Below are 19586 nucleotides of genomic sequence, written 5' to 3'. Positions count from 1 at the left end.
TCAACGGAATGCATCATATAAATATGTCTTATAGCAGCCGGGATATAATCAGGCCGAAGCACGTGGCAAGCCGTTTGTGTGGTTTTTAAATCCAATTCAAACTCATATTTATTTATTTTGTACTGACGGTATGTGTGTGTGTGTGCGTGTGTGTGTGTGTGCGCGTGTGTATATACTCATAATATATACATAATGAGTGTATATATATTTATATATAAATAAATAAATATGTATTTTTCTTCTATAAATATATATGTGTGTGTATAAATATTTATTTATTTATTTATTTATTTATTTATTTATTTATTTATATGATGAGTGTTATCATGCTGATATAAATCCATATAAACATAAAACATTTAAAAAAAAAACACCACCACGAACAATAATTCAAACTCATCATTTTGTCATTTCCGACGCCGCGCGCCGTGTCCTCGTGCTGGAGCGCGCGGGAAGGGAAGGGGTTAAAAGGAGCAGCGGAGAGAGCGGCGGGAGGCGGAGGGAAGAGCCGCGCTCAGCTCGGCTGCCGCCTCAGTGCGTCTCCTTCCTCCGACGGCTCGGGCGCCAGGCGGGGAGCGCTTCTCATAGCTTTTGTTACTATTATTATTGTTATTATTATTATTATTATTATTATTTTCTTAAAACCTGAAAAAAAAAAGCCAACAACAAAAAACAAAAAACAACAAACCCCTGCTTCCTTCCCACCCGGGTCCCCCCGCTGAGAAGGACAGAAGAACAGGAGCGACTCTGCCGGGCGCAGAGGGAGGGGGAATGGGAGAAGTAAGAGACTCGTAAGCAGAGGGAAGACCACCGGACCATGGCTCCGAGCCGGCTGGCTCAGTCCCCCTCCCCGGAGCAGGGGTGACCGGTCCCTCCCCCGCGCCCCCTGAGAGGACACCCGGAGAGGGACCTTAGAAGCCGGGAAGCCGCTCAACTTTTACCACCCCCCCCCCTCCTCCTCCTCCTCCTCCTCCGCTCCGTTCCGTTGTCGTTTTTTTTTTTTTTGTTTGTTTGTTTGTTTGTTTGTTTGTTTTTTTTTAACCCTCTCCCGCCGCACCAGCTCCGCCGCGGCGGAAAGTTGGACAAACTTAGTCCGCCGCCGGATGAGAGGAGCACCGGCCGCGGCGTGAGCTCGCCGGGGGGGGACACCCAGCGACGGGTGCCGGGATACAGACAGGCACATACGCACGCACGCACACACACACACACACACACACACACACGCACGCACGCACGCACCCCCCCGTGGAAAGATGCCGGTCCGAAGGGGTCACGTGGCCCCGCAGAACACCTTCCTGGACACCATCATAAGGAAGTTCGACAGTCAGAGTGAGTTCGTTGGCTTTCTCTCCCTCTCTCTCTCTCTCTCTCTCTCTTTGTGTCAAAACACTTTTTTTTTTTTGTTTGTTTTCTTTTGTTTGTTCGTTCGTTCGTTCGTTCGTTTGTCGTCCCAAACGCTTGGCGCGCCGCGTCTCCGTTAGACCGACGTCGCTCAGACGGTGCGGTCTCGTACGGGTCAAAAAACCATCCGAATTGAGGCGGCGGGGGGCACCGGGGCTGCTTCCGGCTGGTCGCGCTGTTTTATGTCGACGTTGCAAATGCGTGTCTGTTATTATCATTATTTTTTATTATTATTTTTATTTTTTACATTTTGATCATTGGCGTCATGTCAAGCTGCAGCGGAGCGCGGGGCCGCTCTGACTTGATTCCGGTCCGCCCGGAATTTAGAGAAAATGAAGAGATGGAAAAAAAAATAATAATAATAATAAATTCATCGGCCTAATAAACAAGGGCGTCCGGGCAGCATCTCCGACGGGTTGTTTGTTCACGTCTCCGTATCAAGTCTTTTGTACGGGACCCGTCGCTGTGATATATTACACACGGAGCGCCTAACGGTGTTGGGGCTGTGATAGAGCTCGATGCTTTATGGAGAGGGCAGTGTGGCAGCAGCTCACATCAAAACAATAACAGCACACTCATAAGAATAGTAAATACTAAATTGTCAATATGCACTAAACCTACGGAGTCACTCAAAAATAGCAATGGCAAGGCGCAATAAACCGAAACAGTTGCAATCAACACTGGACCTCTAACATTTGACACGGTTAACTTTCGTAATTATTATTATTATTTTTTTTTTTAATAACTGTTATTTGTTCATTTTTCCACGGGGACGATTGAAAAATCCCCTCCGCCGGGCACTTCGAGCACGACGCACATTTGAATACGGCGTCCCTGCCGCAGGTACACAGACATTAACGCTAATGATTCCTTCATGGGCCCCCAACAGCCCGTCAGCGCTGGAAACCGCACGGGGTCTATTTGGACTCGCTCGCCCGTGGCAGGCTTATCTGGGATGCAAATCATTCACGGTTCTTTTTCCACCGCACAGTTTGGCCCCTCCGACGGGTGACTGCGCGTCACAGGTGCTAAACGGAGGCCGGAGGCGGGGGGCGACGTGCCCTGGGTAAATCTCGATACCCGTGCATTTGCCTGGAGGGATGCACCGAGACATTTAATCCGTCTTCCTCCAATGGAGGCGCCCGACGTTTGTCTGTGCACTGTATCGAAAAAGTAAAGTCAAACCTGAAGTTGTTTCGTTATCCGATGTTTTTTGGGGAAACGAGGCTTCTCACAAATGCGCCGGGGTAAATTGGGAGACGGCGAAAGGGCCTTTGGCACTGATGCCTCTTTTCATCTCTTTCTTCCCGGGTTGTCACTTCAGAAAGCTCGTGCCCTGTCAAACATGTCAGTGAAGCAATAATATACGTTTGAGTATTTTTTATTTTTTTTTTGCGCTTAATGGAATGCATAGTGATCTTCGGATGTCTGTGTAAAATCCCTCCCCGTCTGAGGGAAAACGTGCGGTCCGTTCATGTTGTGTTGGGGGTATATTGCAACTCGGGAAGGGTTTGGCTGTAACATCTCAAAGTAATTGTGTTAAGCCAATTTCACGGCCCATTCTAATCTATGACCTGCAGTTGAGTCACGCATTGGACCCGAGAATACACTACTCCGAGTGAGGGGAAACCCAACCCCGCGCTTCTCAGGTTATCCATAGCTTAGATCCAGTATACGTCAGTATGCCTTGCCTAAATTAGCTAATGTATGACCGGGGCTCTGGTGACTCTGGTATTGACTAATCACCTATCGCATTGTTTCTGTAATGAGCTGTACTGTACATGGTGACAGCAACAGTTTCGTGGGGAAACGGTGACCAAAATTATCATAATCACATGAGCTTCCATGCTTTTGTGTGCAGGAAGTGATACAATGTAGAGCTGCACCAAACAACTATTTTCATTATCAATAAATGTGTCGATTAATCGATTAGTCGTTCTGTCAATACGACGTCCTAAACTTCTGAAAAATAGCGATCACTGTTTCCCAAAGCCCAAGGCGACGTCCTCTTTTGTCTCGTTTTGTCCACGATCCAAATATATTCAGTTTGCTGTCATGCAGGACTAAAGAAACCAGAAAAAAAAAATCACAATTAACAAGCCGAAATCGGAGAGTTTGGACATTTTCTTCTTAAAAAAATGACTCCAAACGATTAATCAACTATCAAAATAGTTGGCATTTAATTTAATAGTTGGCAGCTATTTGACTAATCGTTGCAGCTCTAATATAATGATATCATACAATCTTTAGCGTTTGAATCTTCTGAAAGAACAGGCTCAACATTCAGAATGTTTGATATAAGTTTTAATCTCTGTGAAGTTGTAAACAGCGTAATTAGTGACCACTAGAGGGAGCGATAGTCTATCATGATAAGCCTGATAAGAGCAAACTAAAAATGCCAAGTTAGAATCCAACTTGAGTTACTCGTTCTCGCCCGATCCTGACTTAAAGTTTTAGCTCTGTCTTTGTCTAACCCTTTTATGCAAGTAAAGGACTTTCATCGCTCCCTATGATTCCGGACTCACTTTCTGTAGCCTGATAGTGGTTTCCCGATTTTCATGTTCCAATATTCAATGTAAAAAAAAAAAGAATGGGTTCTTCTTCATAAGGTAGAGTGAATTGGTTTCACTTTCATAGGCTCCTATGAAAGTGTAGCACAAAAAATAATTCAATTCTTGATTTAAATTAATTTGCATGACAATAATCCACAACTGAAGCTCCATGACTGTGACAGCACTAGTCTATATCCTTTTTTTTTGGGGGGGGGGGGGGCATTTCCATGCTTGATAGCGACAGTGGGGGGGGGGGGGGGGGCAGGGGATGACGTGCAGCAAATGGCCTCGTGCCAGAATCGAACCCAGCTGCGGTAATGACTCAGCCTTGAAGATGGTGTGCTCTACCCGGTGAGCCACCTGTCGGCAAATATAAATCATTCTTTTTCAGCATAAGTGTTTATAAAAGACAAATAATGGAGATTTTTAGGTGTAGTGTTTGCTGTACGCGCAAAGGGCAACTTCATATTTCAAGTATCTCATTAACGGTCAATAACAGCAACTAGTAAAGCGTAGCGTGATTGATTAGTTGATTTCATTCACTCAAATAGTTTCTCTGAATGGCACACTGTCGACATTGTTTTTTAATCGGCACTTGCAGAACGCATGTACACGCGCAGTTAAGCCCGAGGAATAATCATTATTGTCCTCGGTAGTGATTGAAATTGCGGCCTTTTTTCAGCCAACGCCGAGAGTCGTTATTACCATCACTCTCTTACAGCACAAGAGAGGCCTGGGTTCTTGTTGACCTGGCATGCTCAACAAACACACGTTTTTTTTGTTTTTTTTTCACGTCATGATTCTACGCGAACATACAAGAGGTTGCATCTTTGTCTGCGCAGAGATCAATCATTCAGGCTATAAAAAGACAAATTGGGTTGGGGGAAAAAAAACGGTCCCGGTTGATGATGATACAGATTTATTATAAACATTGTCGTCTTGATTTCCACCGATTGCTTTCAAAGGACATTGATTTCCCTCAATAAATGCATTCGGTCATCCACCCCTTAAGTAACACGGCGGCCAGGGTCTTGTGAGAATTCATCTGGCGCACGTTACCCCGCAAACCAAACTGAGTGACGAATTCTACTGCGCTTTCGGCTTTTTTTTTCTTTTCCTTGACCGAAATGGCTTTGTTGTGACCGTTCCAAAGTGCAATTTTGCTTCCCCTTATCTTTAAAGCGAAGGCTGCCTTATTACGAACAGCGCCCCCCTGTTCCGCAACAACAACAACAGCGGCAGCGGCAGCCAGCCAGTTCACCCCGACTGTGAGGTCATTACAACCCACCGCTCGGCGCACCAGCTGTCTTTCTGATCGCCTGTTTTGGAACTCCAAGGAGAAGGGTTCCGTCCAATTAGAAACCTCTGACACCGTCCTCCTGGGAAGACATTAGGGTTTTACAGCCAAAGCACAAACACTTCACCACGGCAACAGTCACTCCCTGAGCCAGCCTCACGCATCTTTAAATGCACGCGCGCGCACGCACACACACACACACACACTATGTATTATTTCAACAGAAGGGGAAGGGCCAAATAATCAACTGTATGGCTCTGTACAGGTCTCGATCGAACTCAATGGAAAGATAATGGGAGTCCTTTTTCGAGTCAGGGCCCCTGTAAAAAGTTGCAGTCACAGTATTGTTGCAGTGGGAAACTGATGCTTGCGATAGCTTACGGGAATATTTATGTTCTTTACTGTCCGGTCACGCTCTCCCTTTGCCTTAACCACCATGCGCTGTATTCCCCATTTTTACATTCTCTGGAACGGCTGCTAGTGTTTTATTTTTATGATATATTTTTTTCGCTTTTGTTTTTATTTGTTTTTGCCAGTTTCGCCCTCATCTGTGACCCTTTTTTTTGCCAGTTCAATGTCTTCTTTCTAATGCCTTCTGCCTCGTTGCCACGTCACAAGAACTTCACTGCCCAGAATGACCCCGTGTTGTACTGTGCATTTGATAAATACAACACTTTGACTGTAGTCGTTGTATGCTGCTATCATCTAGCAGATTTTCTATTAGGGATCAAGCCAAACTAGTTGTTCCATCATGCTGCTATGTGCCACAGTTAAACCTCCCCCCTCAGGATCGTTGTGCCGTGCATTTTAATTAACAGCCACTGAAGATCTCCAGCAAAAGCAGCGTTTCATCAAAGTGATGCGCTTAAAAGAGGCCGTTATTCATTTTAATGACACACGTTACATATTATTTTTACAGCACAGTTGGTGTTTATGGTTGAATAAATAAATGGACCTTTCAAAACAACAGACTTGAAACGTAAGACTCTAATCTCCGATACGACACACTTCTACAGCTCAGACCCGCTTATATTTCGCAATTAGAACAATGAGAATGAACTTTGACTACTCCTAGCAAAATATTACATTACAATACATGGTCATGATATAAGTTGTGGTATCGTTTCTTACACAGACCTGCCAACCTGCAGGCATTTTGTGCACCGACCACGCAATTCTTGGTCAAAATACGCAGGTACTAAATGCCAGCTGTACACACAAAAAAATAAATAAAATAAAATAAATAAAATATATATATATATATATATATGATATAAAAAATATATATATTATTGTAATTAAATTACGAAAACAATAAATCAATCAATACCAAACATTTATTCGGTACTTAAACGACATTCCTGGGATTGGACCAGATGTGGTTCTGTAACCGCTCCCTCCCTCCCTCTCCTCTAACTCACTCAACATCCACTGATACGCAGCGCACTGAGCGCAGAGGTACTTCATTATCCACCCACGCTACATTGCTGAGGTAAAATGGTAAATGGGGAAGTCGTGACCGTAATGTTAACATGACGCGTTGGTAATCAAGATGCACCGCTCCATCGGCCGGTTTTCAGCTTGATCGGCCTTGACCGGTCGATCACATACGTTTTCTGTTTCACAGCCCGATACTGTGCTCATGTACTCGTAAAGATGCTCCGGTACTCAAACCCCACGCCAACGCAATGTAACGTAGTTGACGCTCAAAAAAGAGCGAAAGAACAACAATGCTGACTGTTTGGAGGTACTTCAGGGCAAACAAAGAAGAATAGATAAACATTTTATTGCCTGACAATATTCCATTCCATATTCCACATTGTGCAGACTGCAGCGGAGCTTCTGCTCTGGTTGTTCCCAGTGCACTAGCTCCGCTCGTGATATAATGTTTCGACTCTTTATTTAAGATTTGGTTCTGGAAGAATCACTCGGTAAAACCAGTCGTTCGATTTGATTCAGTTGGTTTAATGCGCGGTGAGTTCCAGTGAACGAGAGTGAGAAGAGTCATTTGTTATTATTACTTTTTTTTTTTGCAATGATTGCAATTTCCTTTGGAGTGGCAAAGTACCATATAAATATTATAAATATGTATATTTGCACTTAAAGTGAAAGATAGTTTAATTTAAAGTTTGAAGCGGACATTTCCATGTTAGTTGGGTCCCGCTAAAACTCAGTGAGAGTTCCAGGTTGAATTATACTGAAACTTGGTGACAGTCCCATATTCTATTTTATTGGAACTCAGTGACGGGTTCATGTTCTATTATTGTTCCATAGTGAAAAATGAACAAGAATAAACATTGTCAAAATCAGCAATCTCACTACTGTGGTAACTGAAACTTGCAGCAGTAGTCCATATCTGCCGCTGTCCTATCACGGAATCAGATCACGCGACGTATCGGTCATTGACGTAGCAGATATACCCAATGAGACCAAATGACTAGAAAGTCTGATGTCTCCGATCATGGATATAAACTCAAAATGATCGAACGACAAAGTCAAAGTTATTTCATGGTGAGTGTTTTATTATGAACATGCAACTGAATGAAAATCTGAATCGGCAGGTCCGATTATTATTTTTTTATTGGAAATCTGGATCAGCCAAGACAGTTTCCAATCAGTGCATCTCTGATTGCATTTCAAGGGGTATATCCTTATGATATGAATACGTATACTGTATATAGTTAGCTGTAGTAGCTCACATACGATGTGATGAGCCTCGTTACCAGGCGACTACGGTGTGAATAACTGGTGGAGTCATTTGGCTGCAGTCACTCGAACACCACGGAGACTCCACGTAACACTGTTGTGGTACTCAACATATTTTCCCAAGGTTGGCAGGTCTGCTCACAGCGTTTCTTACAATGTCCTTTTCTAAAATACAAATATTGCTTATATATAATATTCACGCTCCAGGTTGGAGGCATACTGTATGTTGCTTTGATGTGATACAGTGAGAGTTTGTCCCTTAGGTTATAAAAACTACTGTTTGCCGTCCACCCACTCACATATGTCTAGAGACGGTCCTCAACTGAAAATAGATCAATTTGACTTTCTAAATCGAATGCAGAAATGTTGTTTAAAAAGTCAGTAAATTAAAATTTGAGTATTTCTCCCTGCTAAATCTGAGCAGCCTTTCTGCAAGCCTGTGGGTTTTTTGACGCCGGAGGGTGGTGTCCTGCTATAGCGATGGGTTTTGTCACGGCAGCTCCATCACCCCGGCGCTTAGGGCCGGATGCCCCTGTGTCTGCTTGTGCTTTGATGATCGACGCTGGGTAGCCGGGCGGGGCAGAGAGAGGGAGTCGAAGAGATGGCTCTCTTCAAAAGGAACTTGCCAGGTGCAGTGGGGATGCAAATTCTATTGTCAAGTATGGAAACACATGCTGGGGTGTAGGGCTTGACGATATGGCCAAAGATGTTATCACAATATGTTTTTTTATATTGATCAGTGTCGATAATGATCACAATACATATTTATTAATAATAATAATAATAATAATGCTTTTTAAGTGTATTCTGTAACCTGTAAAGTCAAAATAAAATTGTGTTCACACCACAGAAAGATATGTTATTAAGTATATAAGTAGTGTGTGTGTGTGTGTGTGTGTGTGTGTGTGTGTGTGTGTGTGTGTGTGTGTGTGTGTGTGTGTGTATGTGTGTATGTGTGTATATATATATATATATATATATATATATATATATATATATATATATAGTATGCAAGTATATAAAATGAGGTTTCAAAATCCTGAAAAAAAATGGGCGGCACCCTCTGCTCTGAGACGCTGGAAAGCACGCCCAATCACGTTCACCGTGTAATAATATATAAACGTTTACAGTTGACATTGGAGTAAGTATCTGCCATGTTCTGATGTTGTGCTGAACCCGGTCCTGTGCGTCTAGTTTTTCACCCCAAAGCGCCGCTGTACGGCTGCGGGGCTCCCCCCGCTCTCCGGGGGGCCCCCTGCTGGCTCCTCCTCAGGCTAGGTCGGGGGTACGCGGCCTGCTAGCATGCAGCTAATGCTAACGTAACCAAACCCCGCGCGGTCAAAGCAACGGGATGTTTTTTTTTTTTTTTTTTCATTTCTTTTTTTTTCCCGGGTGCTATATCGCCGATTTATATTCCCGCCAGTAGGTGCAACGCCGGGTTGGGAGTGATCCGGAGGCACCGTCGGCACCGGAGGCACCCACGGGATCGCCGCAAAGACTTGGCATGAGTTCACAGTCTCCCTGAAGTCGCCTTCTTACTCCAGGTGTTTATTCCCAAAACAGCGTTTTATCCCAAACTCCGGGCTTTTAGCTTCGCTTGTTTCACCGCTGATGGGGAGGGGCCATGCAGAGCACTGACTAGCCGATGTCATCCTGTCATGATTTAGCCCCGCCCCAAAAAATCCGGACCACAAAAACGGTGAGAAACAGTTTGACGGTCTAACTCCACAATTCAATACTACATCGTTCAGTCGCTTCACATGTTTTCAGTAATTACTTTCCAAACATGTATGATGTTATGACATGTTTTTTCATAATTGGGCGATCAACGGTATTCAACGGTCACCGACGCACAAGCAAAAAAACATCAATCACAAGTTGTAAATGTTTCACTGAAATGTATAAAATAATCTACCTTTCCTATCAACTTACATCAAAAAATTTCCTGTCTGAAGTGCGCTGTCTTTGAATTTGACCGTGCATTGCCAAGGAAGAATTGTTTTAAATCTGCCTTTTGCAGTAGACTGTGATAATAATAATAATAATAATAATAATAATAATAATAATAATAATAATAATTAATAAATATAGCTGCAGGCAGCAATACACAAGGTACAGTTTATTGGTTTAAGGTTACAGTTTGTTGGTTTCTGTGAAACGCATCATCAGTTACAAAAGTTACAAACATGGTGGACTTACGTCTGGACCAATCAACATGGACTAACCTTGAGGACTTGAGTTTTGGACAATTGGACAATTGCTTCTTTTTTGTCTTGGACTTTTTGCTGTTTTTTGGCATCTGGAACAATAGCAAAAACAAACTTTGTAATTACTTTGCATAACAATAATAATAATAAATACATGTTATTTTATAAACATAATACATCAATGTTAGTTTTAATAAGTACTTCATTGTAGTTTTTCTGTTGACAATCTGCAATCGGAAAATGAAGATGAATAGATGACTTTTCTATATTGTAATGCAGACTACATTTATGAAACCTTAACATCTGAGCTTGTGCATAATCACCGGGTGTCATGACATTTCACTGCATATATGTACGGCCGTATGTGTATGTATGTGACAAATAATCTCTTGAACTTGAACTTGAACTTTTGGCGTTATTATGGAAGAATTTGGTCAATACTTAACGCCTGCCTCTTCATTGAAGTTTGCTAAGTTTAGCTGTAAGAAACTGTTTACCCACGAAGTTCCTGAAAAACATTTAGCTCTTTACCTTAACCCAAACCATGTCATTGTTAAAACTTGTTGTACGTTAGTCTGGTGCAGCCTCAGTGACGGCGGCTCATGTGGTGTCTAGTGTGCGTCACTTATGACATATTACATATTAGCAGTTTTACATATTTGCGGAGGTTTAGGATAGTAGTCAAACTTACGTAATTGTAGTGGGGACCTTTTTCTCTCAAATTACATTTTCGATAAGTTATGTTTCCATGATATACCAAAAAACATTGCGCCATTTCTGTGAGTAATTACCACATCGCATCAATTAAACCGTGTCCGTGATTTGGGTCAAACTCGGTCGGTTTTTCGTTAATTTCTGCTCCCAGCGGGGATCTATTTGGATGAAACTTAAACCACGAGGTGTTTGTGACATACCAGTTCTCACGAGACATAAACCGTGTTCTTAGCTCCTGCCGTTCGTCTGTTTCAAATTGTCTGAAAGATTTCAGCAGATTTTTTTATAATAAATAGTTATGAAGACTAATTTGGACTTGACTCATGAGGACGCGTTCAGAACGGGTACCTCATGAATATTCACATCTTGTCAAGAAAATCAATTCGCCCCCCTGTTGCTCGTTTCTCTTCTTTTTTCTACCGGCTAAATAAAGTAATTTATTCTGGAATATGTGACTTATTGGAAAACTGTAGGTGCACCGTTAATCTCCTGCCGTGATCATAAAAACTAACGTCGGGAAAAGAGTTATTGTGTTCTTTCTCCCCACTCAAACCACACTGTAACACCTGCTTTGATATGGCTATTATTTTGGCTTATATTATTCTATTTTATCCAAAGTTGACAACCGGTTTGGAAAAAATTGTTGCGTGTCCCTCTTGGAAAAAATGGTTCTCCCATCCTCATCCCCCCGTCTGATTAAAAACAGGGCTCTGTTGGGTTTGGGACCCCTCTCTAAGTCCATATACATGACAACATAAGTGTTTTGTTTCCAATGAAATCTTGACGCCCATTCACGCTGCAAAGAAAAAAAAAACAAAAAAAAACGCCTGTGAAAATATCGTGAAAATGATCAAGATCCTTTCATCAGCCCAGCCCTACCTCGGTGTATCCCTACAAAGCAGTTTCCCGCGAGCCCATCAAGGATCTCAAAATGCATTATCGTTTGTCTAGCTGTACTCATTGCGTCCCAGTGAGACTGATCCCACAACCCTCCATGAAGTCAACCATCCGCAGTCATTTTCAAAGTCCCACATGGTACGTTCAGACACTGACTGCAGTGACGGTCCAGCATTTACAGGTATTGTTTGTCTCAGCCCTAGTCTGTCATGAACCTATTTATTTTGTTATTTGGTTACAAGTAGCCGGGATGAGTAAGACAGATTGTTTTCATGCGTCAGTCTCTGGGGTCTCCAACATAATTATTTTTGGTTCTGTAACATATCAAGCCCGGCGACTAAAGCGATGGAGACATGCTCAATTAAAGCTGTTTCAGGACTGTTTTATATAAGCCACGGCTCCCTCCTGTCCAGTTTCCCAGATGTTCTCCCTGAGTATCCCCATCCCCATCACCATCACCGTCGCTTCGGCAGAGGGATCGTTCTCTGCACCTAAACTAATACAAATCTAACTCAGAAACAATGTAGAATAATGAAGCAACTATTATTATAAAAAATAAAAATGCATTTCTGGTTCAATTCAATCAAGAATTGAAGCAAAATGTTGATTTGAATTTGTATGTTTATCCAACTTAACCGAGCCAAATCCTTGTTCACTATTTATGTATTATTTTCACCATCAGCCCAAAAGTAAAACGTTGGTTTCAACATAAAATAGGAAACACAGGAAAATTACTAACGCATATTGACCAGTGAAAGCAAAACTAAACTCTACCCAGTTAAGATAATGAGCTTAGCCTGTCAATATATGAATGGTTAAATTGGCAGGAGATGCCCTTTCTTTCCATTGCATATACAGTAGTTACCAATCTACTGTATTACTTGCAATCTACCAAAAATGTGACTAATAAACCGCTTGAATCTTGAATCGTATTTGTATGATAACTAACCGACAATTTCTCTGTGATGAGGGCCGGCACTGACTTCAGTATGTGTTGGGCATTCGTAACAACCCCAAAGCCGACTCTGCTTTGAATTGTTAAAACAGAGAAGTTGCCGCCACGTGACTGAATCACAACTGTGTGCGATCACCTTGTCAACATACAGCATCCACCTCGTACCACGTGGGGCTTAACAGTTTAACCACGCGTTTTTTTGTGGATGTGTGATAAAATATTGGGCTGTAACAGTACACTCAGCTTGGTTGGATACCGTCAGTATATTAACAAAGTTATAATGTAAACAAATTATGCCTATAGAAGATCCATTCCTTCTTTTGGCATTAAATGTGCATTAAAAAGCCACTCAATTTAAGTATAGCAATTGCAAGTTTAATTATTTCTGGGAGTTTCTTCTTTTAATTTCTTTCTTATATCGTTTTAAGTGCAAATAATACAATCTATTTAAACGAGGAGATGCACATTCAAAGAATTTTTAAATGCTCTTTGTTATAAAACAAAGAGCTTTGCCCGCTGACTTGTTGCAGGAAGCGGAGCAACAAATGCGTTTGCCAGAGTTGTTTGGCTAATTCAACCGCCCGCAATTGGAGCTTTTGATCTCTTTAATCCCACTGCTTTCTTATTTCCCTGCCACACATCCGGGTGCTGGCTGAGCATCCTTCAACCTATGCTTTCGGTTTTTCTGTGGCAAATGTGGATTGGTGCTTCTGCCCTCTGGTGTTTAAAGTATGCAAATGGTAAATAAGTACAGGTACTCCTCACCTACCTGTTTAACAACGTCAGCGTACAATCAGTCTGTATTGTACGCTGTGCACAATACCACGGAGTCTCAGCGTCAAGCATCTCATCACGCTTTAAACACTATATTTACTATATTACATTGAGCAGACGCTTTTATCCAAAGCGACTTACAATTATTCAAACACCGATGGACGCAGCCATCAGGAGCAATTAGGGGTTAAGTGACTTGCTCAAGGACAGTACAGCATGCTAGCAGGAGGAGCCTGGGATCAAACCAGCAACCTTTACATTACCAGACGACCAGCTCTACCTATATAAACCAGCCACACCCTCTTACCGTGAAATAACACAGGTCCTCGCTTATCGACCAATTCACCTAACGACCTGGTGCTAGGAACAGAACTCGTTTGTTAAGTGAGAACTTCCTGTATGTTTCGTTGACATCACAATCCATTTTTCAGCTCCAACTCATATTGTCAGGTTTTCGCGAGTTATTATGTATCGGCAAAAAAATATAATCCTTAACTTCTTGACCTGCACCGGCAACTTCTTAGGATTTCTGTTTTTCTTATCCATCCGGAAATGCTGAACTGCATACCGGGAGGTTTTTGTGGATGCAACGCGGTGAATTTAATTACCATGAAATGAATGTCAAAAAGGAACATTTTGTATCCTGAGTTAACTCATTGTACCTAGGAGGAAGCAAGCCGTTTTGTGAACGTTGGCGAGATTGCGCTAGAGTTAAGGTATTGTTAGGTGAGCTAGTTATCAACCCTGCAAGCAATTTGGCTTTTATTATAAACAGAATTATGAATAATATAAGAGTCTCGGCGCCTTGGAGCAATCCTGGATGTTTTCTGGAAATTAATTTTTCCACTCAAATTCTGCAAAGATGGCGAGAGAAGGGGGGATTCTACTAAGCCACGTTGATGCTGTAATCCACTTCATTAGTGTGGAAATATTCTAAAGCCTGACCGTCTGGGAAATAGATTTTATGACTTGGGAGCTCTATTGACAGTGGTTTTTTTTTAATCAAAAATTGCATTATACAAGATTTTGTTTGAAACGAGCCAAAAGAACCAGTGTTTCGTTCGAAAGGATGAAAAATGGTAGTGTTTCGTTGTATGGTAATGTAATCACCTAAAGGTAAGAGATTGCTCAGCTGCCGGTGCTCCTTACGTTTCCGTTTGTTGACCGTTCCGAATGGGAGCAGGTCAGCTTTGCAGAACTAGTTACCATGGTGACCTGACCTTGTTAAAAGTGAGCCGTGACACAACGTAATGCTGAACCCCCCAACCCAGCCTAAACCTAGCCGGCCAATAAACGTAAACTCGACCGGCTAGTTCACCGCCATAAAAACACTTTGTCCTGCGGTCGAGAGCGAGGGGCGGCCGTTAAGATTGCACCGAAATGGCGTGAATTCTCTCTTCTCCAGCTCAGAACTTCTCTCTCTGTCTTTCTTTCTCCGTTTCTCTCTATTATCTTTTTCTTGTTCCATCTTGATAGGACAATAAAAACATGTGTACACACACACACACACACACACACACACACACACACGCACGCACGCACGCGCTCTCGCACACTTATAAACACTTGGGGCTTGTGTACACACCTCTTTCTCACTGGCTACTCTCCCTCCTCGCGTGCTCTATCTGCTCTTTGTCTCCTTTGACAGCTCGGCCTCTGCGGTGCCCGTGCAGCAGATGCTCGCCGCGCTGCCATGTCTAACTGCCTCCTCGTCCCAGACGGGCCCGTATCCAGCCGGGCAGCGTGGCACCTGCTGGGCGGGTTGGCGAGAGAAAGTTTGCCTGTGGGCGGGCGCACATGCACCCATGCATGCATGATGTGCTAGTTCAACCCTCTCCTCTCCCAAGTGCCACACCCTACCTCACTGCCTGTACCTTCCCAACTGTTTTTTTAGAAAACAGGCACGTATTTTTTGGCATCCGTCTCACAGGTCTATGTGAGACGGATGGCCTGCATATGTGTGGGTTTAATACATATTACATACAAAAGCTGCTGCATGGGTCCATTCGATGCTTTCCATCGCCTGTTATCCAACACTCGAGTTAGGCTCGGTTTCTCAAACTCTCTCGACTGGATGGTCAGTATCAAAGAATTTGGGAAATTTAAAAGTTTGTAAGTGCATCGGCACACTGACTAGTGAAAGATAATTGAAAATACGTTACGGTTAACAGAACCCAAAGAGGGCTTGCCGGTTGCCCTCTTCTGAGAAATAACAAATGTTCCTTCGTTCCTTCCTTGTCTCCCGACCCACATGACTTAGTTGTTGAGAGGGTCAGAGTTGCAGTGACTCTGTGAGCCCCGACATCTTCACGATGAAACAGTTTAAAAAAAAAAGTGACAAGTGAGGCATCAAATTTATTAAAGGCACATCGCCGCAACCGTCGCGACACAAATTGCCGACGGTTTGAGTTGCAGGGAGTTGCAACATCTGCGGCCTTCTTAATCGCAGATGGTGTTGCGTGGCGTGGAATTGAGTTGTAGCCCAATTAGCCTGAGCTCTGATCGCTGCCCATGATCCAAAAAGGCCTGGCCCGCCAAGAAAGTGCTCACTTGACATGACAGTTTGACCGGTTAATCACCGTCGAAAACAACGGCCACCGCCCGTCTTCGGCAGTGTTCCATGCTTCATACAAACACTTGCCCAGTTGGACACTGGTAGACTGTCCTACCATTGCTTATCTGCTTGAATCTTCTTCCTTTCGTTTCGGTCCCTGCTGTGCATTGTCTACACTACATATCTGCCAGACTCAGCTCTGCACTGGATCCCGGTCGTAACAATCAAAACCAGATCTATGTGTTCATGCACCTCATTGCTTAGCTTTTTTTTATCAGGAAAACTGTGATCTACAATGTTATGTTGATAAACTATTAGTATTTTTTTAAGATCACAGATCAAGTATATCATATAAATAATATAAAACTTTACATGGAACACATGATGTTATAATTTAATCGTCACTGCTGGTTTAAATTGCTGCTGATGCCTTGCTAAGGCAAGTAAGGCTCTTTTGGGTGTAGCCGGGGAAAAACAGATTCCGATAGTCGTTGCAAAGTAAGGAAATGCAAAGAAACTTTTTCCAAGTCGTCTGTATCTCTCCACGGTGCATTTGTAGATGTTGACACCTTGTACAAAAATTAACGTAAGATGAAACTATCCGTAAATTGGATCCGTGTCTGCAGTTTAACCTCATAGCCTCCTAAGTGTATCATTTAAACTCTCCGCAGATAAGAGGATGAAGGTGGCGCATTATCAACAACCTTGCCAGGACCTTTTTAAAATTCACGGTATTTTTTTTCCGTCCGAGTTCCCGTCTGCAAACTCTGTTTTGGGAAATCCGCTGCCAGTCACCCTTTCACTTCCGCCCTCTTATTCATCAACTCTCTTCCCCCCTTTTTGAACTTCATCAAACCCGCGTCTTATCCGGTCTCTCTCTCTCTCTCTCTCTCTCTCTCTCTCTCTCTCTCTCTCTCCCTCCTCCTCGCTCTGTCTTTCTGCCCCCTCCGTTCGTTTGTCGTGACTCCCCTCGGAGTCGGACGCGTAGAGAAAGGCCGGCCAGCCAGCCCGTCCCGGAGACCCCCGGAGTCCTGGTGCGTCCGGGGGGATTAGGCCTCATTTGCATAAATCTGCATAACCTCGTTAAGGGGAGCGCAGGACGCCCTACACACTGTGGCCGTCCAGACACTCCAGAGCCAAGGAGCCTATTAAGGACGCCGCTGATTATGGGATTAGCACTCCTAACGACCGTTGGCCTGCGCGGGAGGAGGGGTGACGACACTAATGCGCACCTTCTGAAAAGTGCCACGGACGCTGATTGACTTCCGAGCCGCGAGGAAGAAAGGACGTTTAGACCTAAGACTTCTAGAGTCCGTTGGTCTGTTGCCCGGCACATAAAACATTTATTTTTTACTGAAACTGTCTGAAATGTATATAAACAGAAGTGAAATAAATGCTTTACACTGTCGAAACATGCCCCCTGCCCCCCGCCCCCACACTTCCCGAAACTCCATTCCTTGCACCACCTCTCCGCCGCTGTTTCACACTGACATGACATCTGCACTATTTTGGCAGTGTATACTCCTGTCTGTTCCAGCAGGCTGCTCGGCCATCTCCAATGGGGAGGGAATGTGAGAAAGGTTAAGCATGACACCATGACATGTTGTTCTGTGACAGTGTTGTCATCTTTTTTTGTCTAGCAAAGCAGCCCCAAGCTACGTTTCTCTCTTGGTTCGGGTCCGGTAACGTTGTCATGTAGTACTTTGGTTTTGCTACTGGCACAGGCAGGAAAGTGTAATTTTGAGTAGTACTGGAATATGGGAAGACTTGAAAAAGAAACCACGGCCAGCAACCACACGCCCCTAATTTCATGCTTTTTTTTAGAACTTTGGTATGGACTTGGCTTACGTCTCTTAACGCCGCACTTCTAGCACACAGAGGGAATAGCGATGGATCAATGCATCAGACAGTGGATCCCTCGGAATTGTTTTATAATACTTTCAGCTGAGCCAATGTGCCGGTCAACGGGTGAAGAAATCCAACAGTTTTGAGCTTGCAATTGTGTCAACCTGAGAAATGCGAAGGTTGCATTGACGCTGAAACAAATTTGCACTTGGTTCAGTCGGTCTTATAACGTACCTGCTAGATTTAATTTCACTGACAAGATATAGTCACTTTCCAGTAGGGCTGGATGATTTAGTATGCATCTTTTTTTAGTTCCTTATATTCACTAAACACAAGCAATAAATCATTCTATAGAATGACCAACATCACATTGGATACAGTCAACATATAAACTGCTTTTTCCTGTCGGCCAGACCCATGCGTTATGATGAGATGAATTGATGCATGAATTGATGTGAATAAGATCTTGTGGCGGACAATGGGGCGTGGTCAAGCACCGGCTGCGGACGACAGCACGGTTCCCTCCCCCGGTGCTTGACCACGCCCCTTTGTCCGCCACACATCTTTATTTAACCTTTATAAAACGATTTAACTTCAAGCCTTATAAATGTTAGAATCTAAAAATTAACATTCAAAAATATGCAGTGTTTCGGGAGAATTTTTTTTTTAACTTTGTATAAAAATGTTGGGCGTAGACATCCACGTGTGCTCGGGGACAGCTTATTCTCATCAAATTAAAAAAAGGTTTCAAAAAACCAAAAACAAACAAACAGACGCATTATTCTGAAAGGGGCTCCGTCCAGACTCTGAGCGCATCGCGGCCCGGACCGGAGCACCGGGTCTCACCGGGGGCAGCGTGGAGGTTCGGTTAAAATAATTGCTGTGGGCAGGGGCGGTAAGAGAGTAAAAACACACTGTTCTGGCGCTCCAATTTCAGGCACCCCATTGCTAGCATGCGCATCTTCGGTACCGTCAGAGAGGGAGATAGGTGTGCAAATTGCCCCAACCCCTCGGGATGGCGCGCTAGGCAGCCGCCTATGTCGTCTATAGGGAGAGCCGGCCCTGGGCAGCCCTATTGGTTCGATTATGTAACGCTTAAGAGAAAAAACACTTTTTCTTCAGCCTTCGCAGCCTTTGGGATTTGAAAATTGCGTTCTATTAAATTGCGATGTCGGTTTGAATTATATTCATCGTTCAGCCCTACTTTCCACATTCTGCATTTTCTACATGTAATATATTAAAGGTGCTGTGGTGTGGGGATGGTGTGGTTTGAGCAGCCGCACCTGATCTGGATCTAGGTCATTGGGGACATACCTGTTGCTCGTTGGTTGGTCTAACGAGCAACAGGTAAAACCCCCATCCCCACACACACTCAAGAGAGAGGAGCCCTGTCATGACCATCTGCTCCGGGGCTTGTTGTATTAAGCCCCCTCTCCACAATAAACTTGTGTGTTTTCTACAACCCCATCTTCTGTGTCTCTGTGCCAGAGGTCCCTGAACACGCTACTTGGGTGGGGTGGGGTAGGCGGAAAACTGCCACAGGTGCAGTGTGTAGAATTGAATGGCATCTAGTGGTGAGGTTGCAGATCGCAACCAACTGAATACCCCTCCCCAACATGGCGGCATCCGTTGACGGGATGGTGGCTGCGAAACTCGCAAAAAAACGTGAGAGGCCCTCTCTAGA

At 43.6% G+C, this 19586-nt stretch overlaps 1 protein-coding gene across 1 annotated transcript in view; it reads left to right on the top strand.

The window, feature by feature from the left end:
* Positions 1 to 1253: 1253 nt before the first annotated feature.
* The window catches only part of kcnh2b (potassium voltage-gated channel, subfamily H (eag-related), member 2b), a gene marked incomplete at both ends in the record, with an annotated part of 250377 nt that continues 232044 nt past the window's right edge, over positions 1254 to 19586 (top strand). The window contains one exon of the mRNA XM_080020691.1: positions 1254 to 1329. Within this exon, the coding sequence (XP_079876817.1) occupies positions 1254 to 1329 (76 nt within the window). The remainder of the gene's footprint in view (positions 1330 to 19586) is intronic.

This window comes from Zeus faber, assembly GCF_960531495.2.
Source record: "Zeus faber genome assembly, chromosome: 19".
Taxonomy (NCBI): domain Eukaryota; kingdom Metazoa; phylum Chordata; class Actinopteri; order Zeiformes; family Zeidae; genus Zeus; species Zeus faber.
This window is presented reverse-complemented; position numbering and strand designations above follow the sequence as displayed.